Source organism: Cetorhinus maximus, chromosome 10 (assembly GCF_964194155.1).
Source record: "Cetorhinus maximus chromosome 10, sCetMax3.hap1.1, whole genome shotgun sequence".
In the NCBI taxonomy this organism is placed as follows: Eukaryota; Metazoa; Chordata; class Chondrichthyes; order Lamniformes; family Cetorhinidae; genus Cetorhinus; species Cetorhinus maximus.
Window position 1 is genome coordinate 97,686,201 of NC_135888.1, and position 26,125 is coordinate 97,712,325.

The window sequence follows — 26,125 nt, forward strand, 5'->3', positions numbered from 1 at the left end:
CGTAAAGGGGCAAATGCCTGTTTCAAGCGTGAACCTTTGATCACCTATGTTGTAGCCTTAACCAACATGATGATCACCACACTTCCTTCACAGAATGTGTGCACTCTTGCTTAGGCAATTAGACATCCATTTTACCCTGTAAAACAGGAGTAGTGTTGACAGATTCCTCAGACCTAATGTCAACACATGTTGTATTTCCCAAATCTAAATTATGGCTCTCTTATACAAACATATGAATTAGGAGCAGGAGTAGGCCATTTGGCCCCTCAAGCCTGCTCCACCATTCAATAAGATCATGGCTGATCTGACTGTGGCCTCAACTCCACATTCTGCCTACCCTGATAACCTTTGACTTTTTTGTTAGTCAAGAATCTACCTATCTCAGCCTTAAAAATATTCATGCACCCTGCCTCCGCTGCTCTCTGGAGTAGAGAGTTTCACAGTCTCACGACCCTCTGAGAGAAAAAAATTCTCTCCTCATAAATGGGATATCCCTTATTTTTAAACTGTGCCCCCTGGTATTAGTGTTCTACCCAAAACCTCAGTAAGTGCCAATGGTTTGCTGTATGAGGCCCTTGGGAGATGGGACTGTGACATGTCATTCCAGTGTAAGTTGCCGCTTAAATATTTGCCCTGGGTGTACATGAGATGCAGTGAAAGAGTTAAAGGTTGTGTTATGGTTTAACATATGGGCAAACTGTATATGTGAGACAGCTTGATGGGCAACAATCTTGCACCATTGGATAATGCGGTTGGGCAGTCTTATCATGCCAGGTTTTGTACATTATGACATAATTTTCTGCATTTAATCCTGTGTGCTGTAGATTCTGGAATGCCCAGTAAATCCACTTTGCTAACCACCAAACAGGAGGTTGGGACTACAATGCTCCACTACTTACACGAGAGACTGTTTCATTCTTTGACACTGGGATTGCCTTCACTTGCTCTTACTCTGCCACTTTTTGTCAGCCCCTTCCTCATGCAGCATTTGTATAAGCTGAAAAATGTCAGCAAAAACAATCTCCTGCCTTTCTAAAGGCTGTAAGTTTATTTTCCCACCATAACTCAGCCCCTCCTTCATGGACCAAACACAAAAATCAGACAGTAATTATTTATATTAGCTAACCTTACCATCACTCGCAAGTGAGGATGCTCTGCAGGTGTTTTTTTTAAATTCATCCATAGGATGTGGGTATTGCTTACAAGGCCAGTATTTATCGCCCATCCCTACTTGCCCTGGAGAAAGTAGTGAGCCTCTTTTCAAAACTGCTATGCTCCAAGTGGTGTAGGTATTCCCATAGTGCTGCTAGGGAGGGAGTTCCAGGATTTTTATCCAGCGATGATGAGGGAATAGTGATTATCATGGGTTTGAGTGGGTGCTGTAGAAGAAACCTTGTTGAGTTACTCTATAGTGCATCTTGTAGATGGCACACACTGCAGCCACAATGCACTAGGAGTTGAGGGGCTTAACGTTTACGGTGGAGGAAGATGGCGTGCCAAACAAACAGGCTACTTTGCCCTGGTGGGAATCAGGTTTCTTCAGTGTTGTTGGAATTGCACTCATCCTGGAGATTACCCCCTCACACTCCTGACTTGTGCCTTGTAGATGTTGGAACAGTTTTTGGGAGTCAGGAGTTGAGTTACTTGCCACAGAACACCCAGCCTCTGACCTGTTGTATTAGCCACAGTATTTATGTGGCTGGTCCAATTAATTATCTGGTCAATGGTGACCCTCAGGATGTTGATAGTGGCATAATGCATCAAGGGTGGCTTAGATTCTCTCTTGTTGGAAATGAGTGGTGTGAGTGTTATCTGCCACTTATCAGCCCAAGCCTGAATGTTGTCCAGGTCTTGGTGTATGTGGGCATGGGCTGCTTCACTATCTGAAGAGTTGTGAATAGTATTGAACACTCTGCAATCATCAGCAAACACCTCCACTTCTGATATTATGATGGGGGAAGGTCAGTGATGAAGCAGCTGAACGTTGGTAGGGCCTAGGATGCAGCCTTGGAGAACTCCTGGAGTGATGTTTTGGATTGAGATGATTGGCCTCCAACAACCACAATCATCTTCCCTTTTGCTAGGTATGACTCCAGCCAGTGGAGAGTTTTCCCCTGATTCCTATTGACTTCAATTTTGCTAGGGTTTCTTGATGCCACACTCGGTCAAATGCTGCCTTGATTTCAAGGGCAGCTACTCTCACCTCACCTCTGGAGTTCAGCCCTTTTGTCCATGCTTGAAACAAGGTTATTATGAGGTCTGGAGCTGAGTGGCCTTGGCAGAACCAAATTGAACGTTGGTGAGCAGGTTGTTGCTGCTTGATAGCACTGTCAGTAACTCCTTTCATCATTTTACTGATGATGTGTGGCCAGTGCCTGAAGTATACTGGTCCTAGCCCCTGCAGTTGCAAATAGACAATGTAATTATTAAATATGAACATTTTGGACTCTCAGTCCTGTCTTCATTTTGTCTTTGCAGTGACTCTTTTAATGATGAGCACTTGGATTTGCCTTGTGTTTGAACAAATTTTGTACTTAAAATCATGGTACAAAACCCCAACTTCTTGTTTCATTGCATTGAACTATCTGATTTTCTTTTTTTCCATCTACTAGGTTAGGCATGGAACATGATGGTCAAGGCAATCATTGTGGTGATGAGATCAAAATGGGAAGTATCATGGCTCCATTGGTTCAGGCTGCATTCCATCGTTTCCACTGGTCTCGCTGTAGTCAACAGGAGCTGAACCGATACTTGCAGTGAGTGAAAAATTGTTGCTGATTGCTACTGGTTTCCAAGTGAATGAAATAATAGACGTATGACCTTCCTCCAGTTAATTGATGAAAGTTCAGTGATTGTAGCCCAGCTTTTCATATAATGTTCTTTTTGAAACAAATGTTTTGTGCTTTCTATGTTCTAAAATATTGCAGAGAGATCTTCTTTGCAGTTAGTTTTCCTTCCTTGTGCTGTATCATTGCCTTCAGAATAATGGTGCTTCCTGACAGAAAAACAAGTGCAAGCATCAACGCTAATAGTTTGTCTTTTTAATTTGTTTCAAAACATACATGGAGAGAAAGGAAAACAACACAAAAAGAGTGAGCTTTTACATGCATTAAGGTAGTATTCCTTCATGGTTGTTGGGGCAATACCCTGTAACTCCCTCCCCTGTATGGGAGCATTATAAACCCAAGAACTGCAATGGTTCGAGGAGTGGCCCGAAAGCCACATAAGAGGATATGAAGACCCGTGGTCCAAAACTTGGTCAAAGATACAGGTTTTAAGGAGAGATTTATGTGAGGAAAGGAAGGTAGAGGAACAAAGAGGTATAGAGAGGGAATTCCAGACCTTAGAATCTGGACTGTTGAAGGTTTGGCCACCAACGGTGGAGAGATTAAAATTGGGGAGGAGTGCAAAAGTCTCAGAGGTTTAGAGGGGTGAGGAGGTTACAGATTTCTGGAGGTGCAAGAATATGGCAGAATTTGAAAACAAGAATGAGAATTTAAAAGTGAGATACTCAAGACCGTACATCCTCTATTGGATCCTATCATTATATCAACATTTGTGATCAAACACACCTCCAATGAGTCCAAAATTTGAGTATCATGACACAAAAGGTTCCACTTCCAGTCATGATGGAAATGAAACCATTGAAAGAGTATACTTTTTGATGCTATCTCATTTAACTATCTATGCACATGATTGGCAAGCTTACAATTGCAGGCAACTTTGTTGTTGAAAGCCTGCCGAACATGATTGTAATCAGACAAGCTTAGAAAATGGGCCAGTTTTCAGACCCATCCTGCTACACTTCTAATGCATTGGATGGCGTAATGGAAAATGCAAGCCTTACCTTCTCTAATTTACCTTAAATTGATTGCAGTCTGTTTAGCTATTGTTTTGGCCTATTTCAGTGACCATTTGAAGAGGGGTGATAGTAATCCCTAGGGCTGTGGTGGATCTGAAGGAACACCTTTCTCATTAAACCCCATACCCCTACCAAGGTCCAAGAGCAGTATGGACCTCAGATCCTCAAGGCCTGTAGTCCTTGCCTCTACTGCAGCACCACTTGAATTTCCTTTGATTACAGTCACTGCTAGTGGGGATACTGCTGGGAGCTGGCACTGCACATATAACGATCTGACCCAGGAGAATGGGCAGAATAATAGTGAGGTTGGGGCAGGAAATGAAGAATGCTGGCCATGCTGTCATTATTGGTGAGGGTATAAATCATGAAAAGTTGCTTGGATGTTTAATGTCTTTCAGCTGGGCAATAACTTTGAAAGCAATTTGTTTGAAAATATTTTTCCATTGCAGTTCATATGACTGTCTACGGGATGATCCATTTGAACATGATTGGCCATTGTTACCACAACTTCCAGGCATTAATTACTCTATGAATGAACAATGTCGCTTTGACTTTGGAGTTGGGTATATGATGTGCACAGCAGTAAGTGTGATCAAAATTCTTTCAGACCTACAGAGCATGCATAAGATATACTGAAACAGGCATATATGGGATAGAATTTCTGCAGAGGTTATTTTCCCACTGTAGCCTCTGCAGCAACCTCAAGATTTCTGCCAATCTTCTTCTAATGGGACCAGAAGAAATCACTTATAAAACTCTAAACATTTATCAATATGTGTGTAGATTATTTATATCCACACACGCATATAAAATGATAAAATAATTCAAAGCCACAATTTAGGATAAGTAGACTAAAGCACTCTGAAGATGTTGTCAGTCACTGTTATTAGTATAAGTCTTTCTTCTGTGGGTGTTTAAATCAATAAAATGGTAGTGGTGTCCAGGATGCATATGAACCATTTATTCCAGCTTCTTTAATGTTTTCCTTGATTTGCAGGATGCATGAAATTGGCAATATGTGCAAGACCTAGGCAACTTTCAACACTTTTATATTTTTCCTCTTAAGATCTGCAAAGAAGTTTGGAATTTCCCGTGCAAAACTGCATAGAATGACACAAGGAATCTCACATGTTGATGTACAATATTTTCTAAATGTACAGTGTTAAACCTACAGTGTGGTTTGATATTACTGCCAAATTGTTGCTCATTTTTAAAAGTATAGCTAGAAAAAATTTTCTTTATGAAAAGCTTTTTTTTTCCAAAGTAGAAGAAATCTGAAATCCCAGTTATTTACAAAAGGAGTGAAGTCACACAATTCAACAGTTTAAAACAAAATAATTTTTACTATACAAGAACCAGACAAAGTAAACACATTATTATCTTAGGTAATCACTTGTACTGTAAAACCCAGAATCAATACAAGTTAAACATAAATTAACAGGCAAATTGCGGTTCATTATGAACAATAAATTACACACTAAATGGCAGATACAACTAAGATAGATCTTGCAAATTGACTTGGCCGTCCACTCAGTATATGTCATGTTTTTATAAGTGATTGGTGCCTTTATATTAATGGATAGGGTAAACACAGTGTGGGTTAATTTATTAAGTCAAGGCTTATGAGAACAGATATACATGGGTATCAAGCTAGAAAACATCAGAGCTGCAGAGCTGTGTGTGTGTATATATGTCATCAATTTCAGCCACCAGGTCCTTCAAAACTCTGTCTTCCTCATGAAGAATTTCAGCTCCTCTTTTTCTAGGATTTAGACTGATCCCCAGCTGACAGCAGCACACAACCAACCTGCATTCTACTTACCCCATACGGGTATGGCACATTTTTAGTGAATGTCCTCAATTCTGCTTACAACAGTCTGGATAGTATAGATTCACCAATGTTATCTTCAAGAAACAGGAACACCAGCAGACACTGTATATTTGCCTATTTTCAACTTCTAGATCTAGATTCCATCTTCTTCAACCTGTTTGTACTGCATCACTGGGATCATCATCTGATCTCTGAAGGCCCTGTGTCCTTTTATACGGTTTCAACCAGTTCCAGACTCCCCAGAAAGTTTGGTTTCCAATCCAAGCTTCAGTTTTACTTTCCTTAGAAACTGGAAGGGTCAGTTTCCCATTTCAATTTCCCTTTTCAATTAGGGCCTGTCTCAAAAAATACAAGCTTTGAAACTATGGACTCCATCACGATAAGGATGAGTTATGTTGGCATTTTAATATTCCACAGGTGAATCCATTAGGACACTAGATGGGCTTGGATAATATTGTGCAGCTGAATTGGCACATCACACTCTGATGTGATCTAATGATTATGAAGGGCCCTAAGTTAAGGGATTTTGGGCAATAACACTCCAGTTTCTAGTGATGTGAGTCCAAGGCCTGGATTTTCTCAACAACTTAGAGCCACATCGTCGTTGCAAAAAATGGTGTTGTTACAGAGAGGAGAGGAAGGCAAAACTAAACTCCTTTATTTTTCTCACTGTCTGTGCATAAGCAGAGATATTTTAAATTTTGAAGTAGGCTGTGGTATGTTTCCTCAAACCCACTGTGAGGTACATTTTTAAAGCGACTTGCAGCAAACTCTCTTTAGGGCTAAATCAAAAGTATAGTTTATTCACACATTCAAACCCAGCGAATGGTTGCAACTTCATATACGCACGCACGCACGCACACACACACGCACACCAATAAGAAGATAGAAAAGAGCTTTTACAACTATGCATAACTTAGAAGAAAAAGCACCACAGATATAGATATCAGTTCACGTGATTATCAAAGTCCAGAAAGTCAGAGTCCAGTGAGTCCTTCTTCACAGAGGAGCTACAGTTGAGGTGGGTTTAGCTAAGTGAAGCAGGATTTTCAGAATTCCTTTAAAGTAGATGGTTACGCAGTGAGATGAGATTAGTCTACAGAGACTTGGTCTGCTTGGCAGGCAATGGCTGGAGTCTTCCAGAGAAATAGGCTCCGAGGTGGTTAAGACTTGATGCAGGCAGTTGTTCAGCCTGGAGTCCTGCTTTGATGTTTGCAGGCTGGAGTTTGAACAGCAGACTGAGTTGTGGGTTTAGAAAAGTAATATTAAAACTTTTCAAAGGCCAGAAGCTTAGGTCATGTGATGTTTCCCATTGCTGAGTCAGTTGCAGGCTAACAAGCAGTTTATATGCCTCTGGTCAAAATCCATTGTTCACCTTAGAAAATAGATGGTGTATTTTAGTGCCTCTGCAGGTATAATGAGCTTCATGGCTCTCCCTTTGTTATTGGGCCAGGCTGGGGAGATAGGTCATCTGCTGGTCTCTGGTATCATTGATTGTAATGTGTCCTCACAATGAGAGGTGTGAGATTCCACAAGGATGAGGGTTGAGCTTTTGTCCTATAACTGCTGTTGGAAATTTCCAGAAACTGTAGCCAACTTGTGACTCATGTAACTTGTAGCAGCCATCTTTTGGTTCAGCAAGGTTGACTTTTTAAGTAAGCAAAAAGGTAAGGTTTGATTTACACAGTTTATGGTCACTTTCATGTCTTAGGGACATGACAGTAGAGGAGGCTGAAACCCAGACATCCCACCCCCAAACACGACACCTAACATTTTTGCGGGAGTGGAAATAGGGCCGGGTCAGGATTCGTGCATGGGTCACGAAGGCAGCTGCCCATATAAAACAGCAGCTTCCCCCACTCATGTCTGATTTTTGTTAGCCAGGAATGGGAAACATGAAATGTGCAGATTAGACTTGTTAGCACCACGTCTAAACTTGTGTTCGTTGAAGAGACAGGGTACCCTTTTGGAGAGGTAGGGGTACTCCTTTGGATATAGTCCTAGGACACCTTTGGGTGAGGTCAGGTGCCATTTGGGAGAGGTAAAGTGCCCTTTGGGATCGTTATAAGTGGACATGAATGTGTGTACAAAGTACATAGAACTGTCAAGCGAGCTGCCAAAAGCGACTGTCACAAGTGTGAAAAACAACTGTGAAAAGGAACTGTCAAGCTGTCAAGACATTTAAAAGTTGAGCCCTTTATATCTTTGAAAAAAACTGTGTGGAGTTTTGTTTTATTTATTCTGTCATAGGATGTGGGTATTGCTAACTAGGCAGCATTTACTCCCCATCCCTAATTGCCCTTGGTGGTGGTGAGCTGCCTTCTTGAACTGCTGCAGTCCATGTAGTGTAGATACATCTGCAATGCTGTTAAGAAGGGAGTTCCAGGATTTTAACCCAGCGACAGTGAAGGAACGGCGATGTAGTTCCAAGTCAGGATGGTATGTGGTTTGGAGGGGAATTTTCAGGTGGTGGTGTTCCCATGCATCTGCTGTGCTTGTTCTTATGGGGTGCTAGAGGTCACGGGTTTCGAACATGCTGTCAAAGGAACCTTTATGAGTGATGCAGTACATCTTGTAGATGGCACACACTGCTGTCACTATGAGTTGATGGTGGAGAGACTGAATGTTTAAGGTGGTGGATGGGGTGCCAAACAAGTGGGCTAGTTTATCCTGGATGTTGTCAAGTTTCTAGAGTGTTGTTGGAGCTGCACCCATCCAGGCAAGTGGAGTGTTAAAAAAAAATTACTTGCTATTTCACTCTGTCTGTTGACATAAACCTGAACATTATCATTACTGGATTAGCGCTGTGTGATTGATTTCACAACCTTCCATTATCATAGTGGGGTGCCTGCCATTTCACAGCTACAAATGGTTATAGACTCTTTGAAGTGGGACTATGAATTCCAATATTCCAATGTCTGTTTTGTAAAGGATTAAGCACTTGAATGAAATGTTTGTTTTTATAGTGGATTAAGTGCTTGAATGAAATGTTTGTTTTTATAATGGTTTATGTAGTTGAAGGAATGTAAATGTACTGAATTTGTTTTTATGAATGAGTGTTATTTTTCCAAAATAAAGTCTACAATACACACTTAGGGCAGAACTTTTCGCTTGGTGGGCAGGCACATGCCGAACCCGCTCAAGAGTGAAATGATGTGCATTAGTTCAGTCAGCCTGCAGCGTGCCCGCTAAAAATTAAAAGGCCTGTTAAGGCCAATAAGTTATCAATTAACGTAAAGTTTTCGCTGCGCGTCCAACTTAACAGTTGGTGGGCAGGCGAAAAGACCATTGGAAACCTCATCCATGGATGGAACAGCTTTCCAAAGCAAATAAAAATAAAATAAAAACTTTAACTTTTTATTAATAACATGTCCCTGCTCATGTGACAGTCACATGAGGGGACATGTTTTATTACATTTTTATTTATTTTATTTTATTTTTATTATCTCTTCATCTCCCTGAGGCAGCTCTGTGCCTCAAGGAGATTATGCGGTACTCACTCGCGCGCATGCGTGAAGTTCGCACTCGCAATCCTCCCCCACTCCCGCTCAGCGCTGCCACTCGCATTTCACACTTGGCAGGCCTTAATTGGCTCGTCAGCGTGAAACCGCAGTGCGGCATCGATTGCGGGCAGCTTTCCGACCACCACCGCTCGCCTCCGCCCCTGCCAAGCACCCCCTCCAAGAACAAAATCCAGCTCTTAGAGCTTTATTTAACCTCAGCATGGAGCCTGAGGTCTGCCTATGGTGGATACTGGGTGAATTGGCATGAAGGGTGTAAGGGCTAAGGGTGGTGGGTGAGGGTCATGGGTTGGCATGAGTTGGCACTAAGTTGGCATAGGAGCTATAACGGGCCATAGGGGTGGGTAAAGGGGCATAAGTTGGCATGGAGGGTGTGAGGGACCATGGGGTGAGTAGATGGCATGAGGTGCATTGATTGGCATGGATGGGACATGGGGAGTGTGTGGGAGGGGGTGAGGGAATATGAGGGCTGGAGGGTTGTTTTTAGATTTATTGCTTTTTAAAAAATCTTGGACAAAGTGCTGGTGAATCGAGGCAGGTCTTCCACCCAGCCTGCCTCCGCACCCGGCAGCTTCCGCACTGTTTCCGGAGGCACCTACCATGGCTCCCATTTTCACCTGTCCCCAACTCCGACTGAAAATCTGACCTTTCTGTGCACTTTTTCCCAGGTCAGGTTTGTGGAGCCACAAGTTGTACCAGCTGAAAATTCAGGCCTAAGTGCTCCACAGCACATTTCATGAAGACAGAGCTTCATTAAGTTTTTTCACTGTGGAGTTGCAGGTCATTGAATTTCAACAGCAATTTAGTAAATAACAAATCTATACAAATAACACAGTTATGGCCAAAACTTAGTGCAAATTGGCAGCCTTATCCAAAGTCTCAGGAGCTGATTCCTTTTCCAAAGTTACGCACGGCTTTCTGTAAAATGTGGAGGACTGCTAAGTATGCCCAGGCACTATGTGACACAGCCATATGCCTATCTGTGCTTTCACAGCAGTGCTCTGAGCTTTGGACGAAACCAAAGCACCTGGCTGTCTGACTTCAGGTCATATCATTCAATGAACTCACTTGTGTTGTCACATTAACTCTAAGAAGGATTTAAATTGCACCTGCAGCATACCATGTCTGATCAAATGGTAGGAACTATTGTGAAGACAGCATATTGGATGCTCTAAATCGCACCTAACTTGTGATCACCTCCCTGAAGAGTGTACACAATAAGTGAGCCCCATGGCCACACTGGATAGGACACTATATTGGAACAACACCAAGGGAGCAATAAACTGCAATGAAAGTATTCTGCACAATTACATGTCTGAAGGATGCCTAGTCATTAGGAACAAATTAATTTCACTTCTGAACACTGTCAAATTACACTGCAATAAATGTGCATTTCAGACAAGACTATCACTGTGCATTAATTACAAACTTGTACACAATAGGAAATGTATTTTGAATCAAATTCAGCAGTTTTCTGGTGTTGTGTCATTTTTTGTCATTCATATCCTTCAGCAATTTTCTATCCATGCACACTTTAAATGAACATAAATGATCCTGTGCATATGTTTAATGATCAGAGCATAATTGGAAGGATGTACCAAGCCATTATTATGTAATATCTAATTCTTCAAAAGACATTATTTTGCTGTGGGAATATTGCTGCAACTCTTTTTTGAAGGAAATGCAAAATCATACTTAGCAGTCTTGTGAAATGTTAAAATTAGAGGCACTAATATTTAACTCTTTTTTAAAAAAATCTGTAATTAGTGACATTCAGTGCTGGACATTTGAAGAAAGCTGGGGCATAGATTTGGGGCCACTATTTTGCAATGTTTCAAATGTAATCCCACTACAATAAATCTACTACCACATTATCATTAATGTACTGGTTAAATATCCAAAAACTGTGCAGATTTTAATATTTAAGGGGTGAAATTGCTTCTGTCAATGACTATAGCAATAATATCCAGCATGTACTTTTAGAAAATAATGCACAAGAGGAATTTTGCATCCTTAGCCTATTGCTAGAAAAAGAGACATGCTGTCAAAGCTTTTTGTCTTGGAGTCATCAGGACAGACACAAGAATGCCAAATTTCAAAGTGAGCAACAATTTATAATACATAGAGAAAAAAGGTGCTGATCGATCACCAATTATCTGGTCGGCATAACCATGATACTGCAGGGTATCTTTAATGTGCCCTATTTCAGCATCAAGCCTGCATGGTGAGCAAATGGCTCTAGACCTATTTATAAGATTGCCAATAAGGCCAACCTTATAGTGCATGGAGCTGTCGTAATCTCAACACATATATTGACCAGTGAAGGTAGGCTTGAAGTAGAGAGTAGCAGAGAACCCATTAGTGGATTTCTCAACCAGCAGGTCAACGAAAGGGAGCTCGTTAGACTGCTCCATTTCAAAGATGCATTTGAGGACGGGATGGAACTTATTAAGGAGTGTAAGGAAATTCTTACATGCAGCTGCATATTCAAATATAGCAAATGTATCATCTACGTATCGGAAATATGCAAGGGGTAGGAGGTTAGGGGTCATTCCATCGAAATCATGTTTCTTATGGAAACCAACAAAAATGTTAGCAAGAGCTGGGCCTGGAGAGGATCCCACGGCAACACCATCTATTTGGGCATATTTGGTGTCAGTAAAGCTGAACTCAACTGTATGAGTTGCTGAGTTCATAAGTTCAATGAATGCAGCTTCAGAAAGTGGCTGTGTGTCTATATTGCTATGATGCAGTAACTCGGCACAGATGTCTAAGGTTTCCTTAAGCAGCACATTAGTGAATAGGCTCGCATTGTTGAATGAGCACATAGACATGGCATTGCTATCAATATAGATGTTGCATATTGTCTTCGTGAAGGAATCCGTCATCATGTTGGTGGAAAATTCACTCAACCATTTGGCCAATAATCCTTAGATTATGAAAGAAAATCATCAGTAATAGCTAAATGTTTTTAAATGTCATGAAATTCATCTTCAATATTTTACGTACTATTTTTTAATATGTGACAACATGTTTGAAAAAATATATTATACATAAACACCCATTTATCTTCATGGTTTCAGTTTCGCACCTTTGACCCCTGCAAGCAGCTGTGGTGTAGCCATCCTGACAATCCATACTTCTGCAAAACTAAAAAAGGACCTCCATTGGATGGGACAATGTGTGCTCTTGGCAAGGTAAATATATGTATCCTGTTGGATAATGCTAGATCTACTTTTTCTTTACACATAGTTCTGTTTTCTTTCCCCTGATAGTATCAGACAGAGAAACCTTGTATTGCTGCAACGTATTAGAAGTATGAAAGGATATCAAATGTTCTGTTTGGAAAATGTAGCATTGAAGCCAAAATGAGCATGATGAATACCTGAAGATAACAAGCAACAGGATAACAGAAAACAGTGAATAGCTGTAGCCAATGTTCAGCCATTATTCATTAGCACTATTTTTGGCTCTTACAGCATATCTGGGCAATTTCACTACTCTGTTTGCAATGCAGTAGGAAAGACGCATTCTTACTCAAAAATGGGATGTCAATAACTAATTTCTTTGATCTTCAACACTAACATAATCCAATGACACTTCTGTTATGACCGATGCAGTTGGTAAAGCTGAGTTATTTAAAAATCCCAGAGGGAAACTTTAAATAACTGTCATAACCTATAATTTTAAGTATTATGTTTGGGATGCGACTCTAAATTCAGGAATCAGACCACCAGTTCTCAAACTTTTACATTAAACTAAATGAAACATTTTATTAATTTACACAGGTTAAAATATATATACACATGGCTACAAATTACTACTATCATAACTTTTAACAAATTCCCAAACTAATCTCCATTAAGGCAACAGCAACCCATAGACTTAACATTTAACTTAATAGGCAAAACATTTTCACCTTACAAATTCAAAATGAGGTTCTTTTCACTTTGATTCCTGTGAGGCTTGGAGGCTTACAGCTGCTGTTGATCTCACAACGCTTCTGCCCTACACACACAACACGGTTGAAGTTATATCTAGCACCGCTTATTGAATGTAAATTCTCATTGTATCACCAACCTCTGAACTAAACCTCTTTAACAATAAACCCCCTTTCATAGCAGCAATTTTATTAGTAATATAAACATATTGCTTGGTATCTGCTAGATAGGTGTCAGTTTTCACCCCACTTCTTGAATGCTCTATTCAAAAAATGCAAATGCACTCTCTCTCTCCCACATATCAAAACTTGTACACATCGAAGCACCCAGACTAGCTGTCTTTAATCCAATTAAGCCAAACCTACAGACTAAACCTCTATTTTAAAAGAAAAATATTTTCCGATAGTATTATATATATTAATAGCTTCATGAGACTACATTGAAGAGAGGAAAGTAATTACGTGGCAGGAATATCCTCGAGGAGTTCTGTGAACATGAATTGCTAAAGCTAACTTCTAGATTGTAACTGCCACCTGAATCTTGAGGTGAAGTTACTGTCTTGAAATCACTACTGTTTAACCTATCATATTTTCTAGTAATGCTTTGGAGATTATGCAGTATTTTCTAGTTTCATTCTGCTATTGTCATTGCCCTCTTCCTTTTTTGCTAGCAGTGGATATTGTTGTTATTCACATCCAGGGTGCTGAGTTCATTGAAAGTGTGATGGTGTGCACATGCAGGATTGACAATGCGATACAGTCACTGAAATTTTATCAGGCTTCACTTATTCAATGTAACAAATAAGGAGTGATTCTGTTGTTCCCAATGGGGAGCCATGCTAACAGAAGCACATTGCAGCCCATGATTGTCCATCCATTAAAATAAATAAATCAAAATAGAAGCAGGTATCATCAGGCATGCCATTCATTCCTAGAAATGAATGCTAGGAATTCATTTCTTAGCTGTAACTGGAAAAGAATACTTGGATCCTCAAATGTATCCAGATCCTCAAATGCATCCAAAAAAAAAGCAGTTGCCTGAAGTGTGAGGGCGCATGCCTTTCTTTCCCCGTTTGAAGTTCTCTTCCTCCTCCAAATATATAGCATTCAGTGAGAGGCTCAGAAAAATGTCCATGCTGAGCACTGGTTGATCACTGCTGTTCAGAGGTTGCTGTCAGTAGCAGTGCCAAGGGAAAAAATCTTTGCAGAAAAAAATGACTGGATAGAAAGATACAATCACAATACCAAAACTAGACAAATAATTTTTGTCACACTCCCTAATTTAAATCATTTTCACAGCCCTGTGAGTTTGTGCACAAGCTTTGTTCTCCTTGCACTGCTCGGCTGCTTTTGGTGCATTGAGCCCATTGTGCAGAGCACAAGCCTGAACGCTCTGCACTTAACAATATTGAGCACCTGGCATCAGCTCCAAAACATCATCTTGTAAAAGAGTATATATGGCTCTGAAAGGAGTAAATTAATATTTATGTCTAAGTTGTGTAATTTCCTTTTGTTTTCTAGCATTGCTTTAAAGGTCACTGTATCTGGCTAACTCCTGACATATTAAGACATGATGGAAACTGGGGGACATGGAGCAAGTTTGGATCCTGCTCTCGAACCTGTGGAACTGGTGTACGTTTCCGGACACGGCAGTGTGATAACCCATTGTAAGTAAGGTTCTGATAAAAATGACTAATTACATTTTATTATTGTGTGGTTGAGGCAAAATTGGAATTATTGATATACAGCATAACTCACATATCCTTTGTGTAAAAGTTGCCAATGTCATTTTTTGATATTGCTCAAAAAATATTTGTGATAGAAATTGTTATGTGAAATAGATATATGTTTAATTTTTTTTAGCTGTCTTACATGGTTTGTGATGCCGTTTCCAGGCTAGCAGAGAGTAAAACTACTCAATGATTCATGAAATTAGTGTCTTTAATTTTGTGGTCAACAGCAAGTGACAGCACTCGCTACTGACCTCAAAGAAAGCTATCCACAATCTAGCTATCTCTGTGGCGTGGATTTCACCTTTCCCGATATTAATTTAAATATGGTACCAAGTCAAGGGTATCTCCAGGTGTCCAGCAGTAGCAATGTCATCAAGAAGATAAGCAGCCAATCACATTGAAGTACTCACACAGATAGCAAGTAAGTAGGATGCACTTATTATCCTATACATTTTACTAAACTAAATTAAAGAAATTATTGGGCTGTACATATTAAACTCTGGAATATCAAAAAGACTACAAAAATTAATTAAAAACTGGAATTTTTTAGATAAAAAAATGAACATTACACACATTTAAAATTCGTTTTCCAGGGCCAGAGAGGTTCTTTAATAGTAATTATGACTTAGTACACTGTTTAAAAACCCACTTACACCTCCTGGACATAACTTTATCTGGAGTCTTTAACAGTGCTGTGACGGAATAAATGGGCAAGTTCTTATCAGTTCAGTGATTTCTGATTGATTGCAGACTGTGGGGACTTCAACAGCATAGCCAATGGTGAAGCGTCAAATCACTGACGGCAACTTCTGGAGTTCACATTTAACTGAACATATGCAGACTCCAAAAGTTGGTGTGCATTTCAGAGGTGTGAAGACAGCAAACACTGACAGTTGCACTGTCATTATTACGCAAAATCTGAGTCTTATAATGTCAGATGATCTAGTCTCCCATGAACAGTAGATTATGCTGCATGGGACACAATCAAAGACTGTGCATTTCTGTCGCTCAAATCATTTGATTTAATTATGGGAGCTTGCCATCCATCTGTGATACCAGCAAGAAACAAAAAAAACTTCCTGAAAATAGAATAAGATCAACTTTGAACTGAACCTCTATATATTATAAAGAATTAATTGATCTTCTGTGGTTTTCTCATGATAAATCAAAGGATATACTGGCTTGGAGTTTCTACCAGATTGCACTGGTCCAGCACAATTCACTCAGTCATTCAAATAAATGCAAAAGATCAAGGAATTCTGAGTGCACAGGACGTTCAGCGTGAATCAGGTTTCCACCATCTTTTGCTCTTGTTTAAAAAACATCATGTTGGAAGCAGCTCCACTCACAAAACTGACCATGCCTCAGATCAAATTAATCACCATTGCGAGTTTCAGCTAACTACACCCACTTCCAGCCCTGCCAAGAGTTAAGCTGTTTGTTTTTAGGTGCAAGGTCACTGTTGATGCATCTTTTAAAATCTCTCAATATCAAAAAAAAATTAAGTAATTGACTCTACACCAAATATAACTAGCAATTAGATTTTTAAAAAAGGTTTTTAAATTCCTTGCAGTTAAACAAGTTCAGGTTACTCACAGGTGGTGGACTTGACCCCACTGATTAAAAATATTTATTCTTTTTTGCAATAAAAGCATTTTCAGCTGTGTTAATGAAGCTGAACTACCACTCTTAAATATATCAAGGAATATACTTCAATGCAATTTTCTTTCTTAAATTATACCCTAAAATGCCTGGGTTCATGGCTAAATTTACATGTGGCGATATGCAAATGACTTTGAGTAGAAACTTGAGCAAAAGTTTCACTCTTCAAAATTAGTTCACTGATTGTGCCAAGTGGAAACACTTATCCAGTCACTTTCTACACTTACCTCAATTGTTTTTGTGTTGCTGCTTTTTCCATTCTCCTTTTCTTCTGCTTCTCTCTCTGTTGCTCTTTTCTTTGGACTCTCTCCCCTTCGACTTGCATTCTGCTTCCCTGTGCCCTCTTCGTTACCTCTGCCTGGCTCTTTCACTTGTTATTTTGGGTGAAGGGTGATGAGGTGTAGCAGACAAGGGATAGGCCACAGGCTGCAAGAGATGGTGGTGCCTGCAGTGGGCCATATAAAGGGTAGCACGGTTACATTTTCATCTGGTAGGTGTAGGACGAGAGGAATCCATCCAGGGCTGCATACCAGTGGATTACTGATTCCTGTTGGACCACAAATGTTAGCTGGTCAGTACTTCCTGAGATCTGAGGCATGGGGCACGTTTTCTGGTAGAGATTGTGGGATTTTGGTAGGAAGTGGGATCCATTGAGCACTGCAGGCTGGCATAGGGATGGGAGGAGATTGTGCCAGATAAGCAAAGCAGTGGGAAGGGTGTGGTGCTGTGGAGCGGACTGGCAAAACATTAGCTGTCTTAAAGATGCAAATGAGAACTTGGAGGAGTTATGTAAGGAAAATTTAAACTTCACCATCTTAAACCCAATGCATCGATATAATGTCCAGGTATGCGGAAAGATCTGGCCTTCCTGTAAGTGTGTGCTATATATAAAACTTTTAACATATTTTAAGCAGCTGGATGGTGTTGTTCATCCACTTTCCCTACCTCCCATGCATTCCTGCTCTACTCCACCCCCGCTTCATGCCATCTTCTCCCCTATGCTGTCTTCCCACCCCACCTCCCTCCCCGCACACCCTGCCGTGTTCCCAAACCTTCCAGCCAGGATAACTTTGTTGTTAGCTTCCCCTTACCTGCTGCTGTTTTTTCTTCCTCCATCAATCCCACCCTGCCGCCATTGCCACCACGAACGTTCAGCAGCCACACGTGCATCTCCCACTCCAGTCCTTCACTCGCTCCACGTGCCACCATATGCACCAGGCTCTGGACATCAAATCAGCCCACCGGCCTCTAAGAAAAGTGTGGAAAAAGTATTATTTGTATCGATCGCTGGTTCCTCCTTTATATTCTTCTGGTTTTCTCCTTGTATTTTCGGATTCTTTCCCTTGTCACTGTATCTTAAGTTGTTTCTTTTTTTGTCATCTTCTCTGATTTTTTTTCCCCCATCCTTTTCTTCACTATCATTTGTCAATGGGAGTGTTGTTGTTGCAGTAGAATGTATAAGAAATGGCTGAGGGTGCGGGGAATACCTGTTTATATCTGTAGGCAAATTTTGGGTCCTGGGTAGAGAGCAGGTGTCTGGTCTAGGGGTGATAGCTGAAAGAGCAACAAGGCACAGTGAAAAGCAATGCCTGAAATCATCTCCCCTACTTCTCTTTCCCACCAAAGTCTCACTCCTACCTCCTCCCTGCCTCTTCATGTCACCCCCCTTCATCTGCCATATCCCTCCCACTTGGTTGCTTCTCTGTAACTCCACTTCCCCATTCCCTCCTCCTTTCTCCCTAAGCTCACCCATTTCTCTCCCAGACCCTCCTGTTTCTCCACAGCCCCTCATTCTCATTTCCTTCGCCCCTCCTCCTTCCCACCATTCCATGAGACTACCCTTACACCTCCCCATTCCTTCTCCTATACTCCACCTCTGAGCTCGAGATTCTCCACTCTCTCACACTCCTGATGTCTTCCTCCTCACTCTTCACCTCCTCACCTCCATTCTTTTCACTGTTACCTCCCATTGCCTCATCCCCATCGACCAGCATTGCTTTCTCTCCTCTCTGTCTCACTTACCTCTCCTTAACCACTTTCCCCCTTTTCCCACCAGCTTAACCTCAAAACTAGTTTTCAAACGCTAAACTGGAATATCGGCAATTGGTTGCCAATAGAGCTTGAAGCTTGGACCAATTGTACTGCCTAATGCTGAAAAGATGGAAAGGTAAGTATAATGGTGAGTAACCATTCCCCTCACTCATACCTCACAGTTTAAAACAGATCAACGTTATTCAAAGGATCGTGGATTTTATGTTCAGGGTAAAAATATGTTCCCAGTTAATAATAGCCTTTCATACTCACTAAATGATTGACTATTTGACCATCACATTAAAACAGCCTACAGCATGTTACTCTGCAACTGGAGGCACTCGAAAGAATGTTTGGTTTTTTTATTTTCCGTGAGGGAATGACTTATTTAGGTAGCATGTCTCAAAATAAGGATGCGATTAATCCTGTGGTAATTTATTTTGGTGGTTTGATAAAATTGCTCATCATTTTACAGCTCCAGGTCAGTAAGCTAGCCTTAAATACCCTGTCTGTTGAACTGTTTGCTTTCTTCCCCCAGACCTTCTAATGGTGGTCGAGAGTGCTCTGGTCAGAGCTATGAGTATCAGCTTTGCAACACAGAAGACTGTCCAGAACATTTTGAAGACTTTAGAGAACAGCAATGCAGACAGTGGAATAACAACTTTGAATATAACAACAGCATGCACCAGTGGTTGCCATATGAACATCGTGACTGTAAGAAAGCTTATTTGCCATGGCGTTTTAATTTTATCCAATATTCCTGAAATGTTGCTAGTTAGCAGATGTGCAAAGTAAAAAGCTTGGGGAGCCTTTAATAAACACAACTATGTGGACTTAATTAGTGTTGCATGTACCACAAAATTGGATCATTACAGTGGATCCTGAAAATCCCCAGCTGCAATCTCGATCACATCCACCGATGCCTTTCACTGCTGACCACATTGGATATTGCAGGATAAGCAGCAAGGGACCTGATTTGTGCAGGGTTGATGGATGCCCACACCACAATTTGTGCATTTCTAGGGCCCACTTGCCTATGTCATCAAAACATCCAGCACCGGTCTACCATGATGGAGAATATTGCTAATCATTTGGCTCTTCACAAAATTTTTGATTTGGAGGAGTTGGGCGCCACTCCCCTGCCTACTCCACCCCGCCACACACACCGCACCCCCCCACCCCCACCCTGCAAACCACCACCACCCGACACCAAGTAAAGCCTACTTGTAGCCATCTTCATCCATCTCACTGTAATGGCCTCCAGACCTACACTGGCTCCAGGGAAACAGGATCTCCCATTGTAGGGAATTCCTGCCCTACGGTCATTTACCCAAGGAGTTTATGAAGGCTCTGCACCTCAGAAAGCCAACAAGAAAATCAAAAAAATGGCAGGGGCTCGGCAGAACCAAGGAAACCTGGATACTTGACCTTGTTATACGTTTCTACCTCTCAATGTGTTAGCTGAATTCATTACAAGCCTCCGACTCCCACAGCTATCTTGACTACAGCTCCTCACACCCTGCTTCCTGTGAGGACTCCAACTCTTCTCTCAGTTCTTTCGTCTTTGTTGCATCTGTTCAGATGATGCCACCTCCCAAAACAACGCTTCTGACATGTCTTCCTTTTTCCTTAACCCTGCTGTGGGTGACAGGACCCTCAACCGTGTCTGATCCATTTCCCGCCCCTTTGACCTCACCCCCTTCCCCTCCCTTCCAGAACCATGATTGAGTCCCCCTTGTCCTCACTTTTCACCCCACCAGCCTCTGCATTCAAAGGATCATCCTCCGCGAACTCTAGCATGATGCCACCACCATCATCCACCCTCAGTCAGCATTCCATAGGGACAGTCCTTCTGTGACACCCTGGTCCACTCTTCCAACACCTCCAACACCTCATCCCCTTCCCTTGGCACCTTCCCATGTAATCGCAGAAGGTGCAACACCTGCCCCTTTTCCTCCTTCCTCCCTCACCTTCGAGGGCCCCAAACACTCCTTTCAGGTGAAGCAGCACTTCATTTGTACCTCCTTCCATTTGGTCTACTGAACTCACTGCTTCCAATGCAGTCTCCTCTACATTGGGGAGATTACACACAAACTGGCTGACCACTTTGCAGAACACCTTCGCTCAGTCCTCATGATCCAGACCTTCCTGTCACTTGCCATTTCAACACACCACCCTGCTCTCATACCCACACGTCCATCCTTGGCCTGCTGCCTCATTCCAATGAAGCCCAACGCAAACTGGAGGAACAGCACCTCATCTTCCGATTAGGCACTTTACAGCCTTCCGGACTTAACATCGAGTTCAACAACCTCAGACCATGAACTCTCTCCTCCATCTTTACCCCTATTTTAACCCATTTTTTTTTGCTTTCTTAATTCATATTTATTTATTTACATATATATATATTACCCTTTTTCCCCACCCCCCCCACGGAGTCATCTGTCAGTGGTTTCTGTGTTGTGTTTTCACAGAGCGCTGACCCTTGTTCTGCTATTAACACATTCTGCTCTTACCTTTATGCCATTATTAGCACCTTCTTTAGTCTTTACCATTACCATTAACACTCCCTTTGTCCTGTGTCCATGACATCTTTTGTCAAACTCTCCTTAGCTCCCACCTATTGCTGACCTTCTATTTTGCTCCACCTGCTCATCCCCTGTTAAACAGTGTAAAATCCATCACATTTCTACTTCTCTTTAGCTCTGAAGAACAGTCATACAGACCTGAAACGTTAACTCTGTTTCTATCCCCATAGATGCTATCAGACCTGCTGAGTTTTTCCAGCATTTTCTGTTTTTATTTCATGAGTACTCATACTGTGTTTGAGTAATTTGAGATGCGGCACATGGTTAGTGTAGCATTTGTGGAATGACCAGGTGGTTTTGGACCTATGGGGCAGAATCTTGTACTCTTGCTGGTGGCCAGCTTGGAGGTGAGAAGGGAATGTAATTTGGCAGATGGTGGGGTGCTGGAACCCTGCCACCTTCCCATCTCTGCCAGGATTAAGTTCTGGGTGCAAAGGCCCATGGTTGACCTTCTGCCAATTGAGGCCGTTAAGTGGCCAATTAATGGCCACTTAAGGATCTCATCCTGCCACTGCTGGTATGAACTCTGTGGCCAGCAGCTCTCTTGCCATGCAGCATGCATGATAGGTAAACCCTGCGCAGGCTGTTTGTCACCTCCTAGGGTGGGGGGGGTGCGGGGGTGAGGCTGTGGATTCTACAAGAAAGGCACTCAGTGCCTGACTAGGGGACTGGACACAGGGAAGGGAGTGCCCCTGAGAGCCACCCTCTTCCCTTGCTGCCAACCCCCTCACCTTCCTTACTTGAGGTCTAGGTCACTCCACGGTCCTGGGACTTCAGTGCCTGTCCTTCTGGTAGCATCCACGGTCTGTCTAGTGGTGCTGCTGAGCACAAGAGCTGCTGGCCTCTGATTGGCTGCAGCTCTCGATATGCGAGACTTCCGCCCCTGGGTTCTTGATTCGAGAGGAAGGCCTGTTGCTGGCCTCGCCATTCTCTGATTGCCTTGTGGTTTAGCGGGCCTTCTGGAAAAGGAGCAGCGTGGGTCTCTTGCCACTCTCAGCTGGCAGGCAAGACCCCCATCAGCTCAACTAGATTCTGTCCATGGTTCCCAAAGTTTTCCACCAATGGCAGGTTTTCCTTGTCTCATCTCTAGGTCATCTGTGTACAAATTAATGGAAATTGATTACCATGATTAGCCAGAAAATCACTTATTGTTGTATCATTGACTAACAGGTTGGTAGAAGGTGTATTAGATGGATCTTGATCTTTTCTCATCCAACAATTTCTATGCTCCCTTCTAAAAAAAACATCCAAGTATGTATTTCCAAGTGAGAGACAGATGGAAATGTTCATACTGGATCCTATAATAGACTTAAACAAGACCTGGTTTGGCTAACGGGCCTTTTCTCATTCCAGCTTCTTATGATCTTCAACCCTTTAACTGAAGCAACTAGAAGAATGATTTTCCATTTGAGCTGCAGTGGTGGTGCACCTAGAAGTGCATCTCATGTTGGGTGTGCACAGAATCCCATGATTTTTCACTGATGGGACAATGTGCATTACGTATGGAGGGTGCAGGGTTAGGATATCCTGCATGCCTGCAGATTAAAAAATTTCTGCTGTACCTTTCTGCTGTAACAATTCCAGTCGTGCGAGTTATCAGAAAACAAAATGTAAATTTACTGCATCAAAGGAGATAAAGGGGGCAACACAGAACCTTGGAAGCAGAGACAACAGCCCCCTTTATCAAGAGACCACTCGAGGTGACACTCAAATAGGTGCAGCACAGGTGGATTGCCACCTTTGGGCCTGAGGGGCTCGCTCAGATCTGGCACCCATAGGGAGAGGAGGCCACCTTGTCATGCTGCAGGGCACCTCGCTATTCAGTGTCATCTCTCTCTTCCTCCTCTCTTACCCCTGCTCCTACTCCTCCCCCATATAGCTGTCCCCTTCCAGGGCTTCACCACCCTCAAGGTCCACCATAATGACCGAGATCCTTGCAAGAGGGTATTACATGGCAACACCTAGCCGGTCCAGGCACTGAACCCAGTGCCCTCTGAGCTTGCATTGCCCCATCATTTGTGAATCTGATGTGTTGTCTAACCTTGGTGAAGAGAGCATCTGTCACCTGGGTGATGCACCAGTGTGCGGCCACCTGTGAGATGCTGCAGAGGTCTGACAGGTATCTTCACCTTGGCCTGTTGACTTTGTAGTGTCTACTTCACCTTCAGGCCCCTTGTCCCTCTCTTCTGGCCTCCAAAATGCCAGGTGCTATGCCCTTCCTGTACAGGCTGCTGCTTCTCATCTCCAATGGCCTCAATTTCTGAGAATGCAGTACCTATTTCCAGCTGCAGCTTTCCTGGTGGTCCGGCGGAGTCCAAACATCTTTGCCCACTGCTCTGATGCCCACGTGATGCCAGGGGGGGTGACAACCCCATGAACCAACAAAGTTCTTAATTCAGACTCTTCCCCTAACCTGTGATGCGTTGCTGCACCTTTAACCTCAAAGGGATAAGTCCTTTAAAAAAGCACACACACTTACGTTTTGAAACTTTTCTGGTCTCCTTGACTCGCCCCTGACGTAGTTTGCGCCTGTCTTCATCTGGCCCGAGGCAGGGAGCTCCATACACTGGGTGCCTCCAGGAAAATACAGTGGACAGAATTTTCTGCCTGTCGGGCGGGCCCGACCCAATCTCTGGTGGGCGGGGAGCCGATCCCCGCCGGAGAAGCGGGCCCCGCCGCCATTTTACGTGGGCAGGCCAATTAAGGCCCGCCCAGCATGACATCCGACGGGAAGCGCTATGCGCTTCCTGTGCAGGCTGGCAGGGGTGGGGGGGGGATTCCCCAAAAGCAAGAGTGTGCTCTTTTGCGCATGCGCACGAAAGAGCCCACATCTCCCTGAGGCCAAGTACTGCCTCAGGGAGATCGCTTATACTTTGAAAAATATTAAAAATAGAAAAAAATAAATTCCCTAACATGTACCCCTCATGTGACAATGTCACATGAGATGGAGCATGTTCATAATTAACATAATAACTTTATTAAAAATTTTAAAACCCTGCGTGAAACCTCATCGCACTGGCGGATGAGGTTTCATGTTTTATCTGTTTGCCGCCGGGGCTCCTGGCCTGCCCACCAACCTTAAACATTGGACGGGCAGGTACACTAAGTACTTTAATTGCTTTAATTGATCTGTCAATGGCCTCAATTGGCCATTGACAGGTCGGCGGGCCCACAGCTGATTTTGCTGCACCCCCGCATCCTGAAAATTTAAATGGGGCGGGATGACGTCGGGGGTTCCGCCCAATGTCATCCCGTGTCATTTTACGTGTCAGCGAGCGGACCCCGCCCCCTGCTCGCCAACGGCAAAATTCTGCACAGTGTCTTCATAGGGACAGGCTTTTCACAAACCCTCAGTAAACAGATCGGCACAGCCACTGCCTTCAGGAAAATTTATGCCATCGGGAAATGGAGGTGGTATATCTAGACAAACTATGTCGCCAGCATTTTTCCTGGTCACCTGCCTCCATTCTGACCCAATTTGGGCCCTGACAATCCAGCCCCACTAGAATGTTGCAACCAATTTGGGTGCTTGAAGAAACAGAAAATGCCGGAGGGTGGGAAGAGAGGCCAAAAGGTGACTTTGGTGAAGAAAGCCGCAGCGCCATCATAGTGGTTGGAGCAAGGCAAGTGGTGGAAAGTATAGCCACACATGAAGGCTAGAGTGAGGGGCAAGGTAATGTCACTCATGAACCATGTTTAGTTGAATGGATACTTTAGGTGAAATTTTCCCATTCCATTCCCTTTAGAGAAGAGAAGGTTGAGAGGTGATTTGATAACGGTATTCAAAGTCAAGAGGGGTCTCAACAGATTAATGAGAGAGAAACTGTTTCCGTTGCTGGAAGGGTCGAGAACCTGAGTACACAGATTTAAGGTGATTGGCAAAAGAGGCAATGGCGATATGTAAAAAAAAACTCCTATTACACAGTAAGTGGTAAGGATCTAGAACACACTGCCTGAGAGTTTGTCGAAGGCAGATACAATTATGGCTTTCAAAAGGAAATTGGGTAAACACCTGAAGAGAAAATAATTACTGTGCTTCGGGAAAAGGATTAAAGAACGAGACTAGCACATTTCCTATTGGAGAGAGCTGACACCAATGCAAGAAGCTGAATGGCCTCCTTATGTGCTATAACTATTCTGTGGGCAGCATTTTCCGGTTGGCAAGCGGGGCATTTACCCTGACATCACCCTGTGTCATTTAGATTTTCAGTTCGGTGGGTGCACAGCCAAGTCGGGTGCACGTCCGCCGACCTGTCAACTGTCTATTAAGGCCATTAAAAAAGTAATTGAAATGATTAATGGACCTGCCCGTCGAACCTTAAGGTTGCTGGGCAGGTGAAGAGCCCAGGCGGCCTTCAGATAAAACATGAAACCTCATCCACGGGTGGGATGAGGTTTCGTTAAAAATTTAAAATTTGTGTTACATTTTTAGTAAAAGTAATTGACATGTCTCAGCTCATGTGATAGTGTCACATGAGGGGACATGTCAATAAAATTTCTCTCATCCTTTACTAACTTTTTAAAAGTAACACTGATCTCCCTGAGGCAGCACTTTGCCTCAGGCAGATCTGTGTGCTCTTAGGCACGCATGCAAGAAAGAGCACACTCCCAGCTCAGGGAATCTCCCCCCCCCCCCCACCCCCCCCGCCCCCACCCCGCACAGGGAGTGCATAGCGCTTCCAGCTGGACGTCACACTGGTCGGGCCTTAATTGGCCTGCCCACGTAAAATGGCGGCGCGCCCCCAACTGGGGCGCCGATTGGGAACCCACCCACTCGTGCCCGCTCCTGCGCGACCCCCGACGGGTGGAAAATGCTGCCTCGTGATTCTACACCGAGGGGAGATGTAAATTTTAGACTAAAAGCAAAAACCACCCATTGGGCCTAAGCATCTTTCCTGACATGTAACATTGCCAAAGAGGTGGAGGGATAGATTGGTTCCAAACAAAAGGGCTGCAG

At 42.9% G+C, this 26,125-nt stretch overlaps 1 protein-coding gene across 1 annotated transcript in view; it reads left to right on the plus strand.

The window, feature by feature from the left end:
- The window catches only part of LOC144685865 (A disintegrin and metalloproteinase with thrombospondin motifs 2-like), a 264,496-nt gene that overhangs the window by 196,654 nt on the left and 41,717 nt on the right, over positions 1–26,125 (plus strand). Inside the window, exons 8-12 of the mRNA XM_078550836.1 lie at positions 2,613–2,756; positions 4,312–4,444; positions 12,298–12,411; positions 14,676–14,821; positions 19,119–19,294. Coding sequence (XP_078406962.1) covers positions 2,613–2,756; positions 4,312–4,444; positions 12,298–12,411; positions 14,676–14,821; positions 19,119–19,294 — 713 coding nt within the window. The remainder of the gene's footprint in view (positions 1–2,612; positions 2,757–4,311; positions 4,445–12,297; positions 12,412–14,675; positions 14,822–19,118; positions 19,295–26,125) is intronic.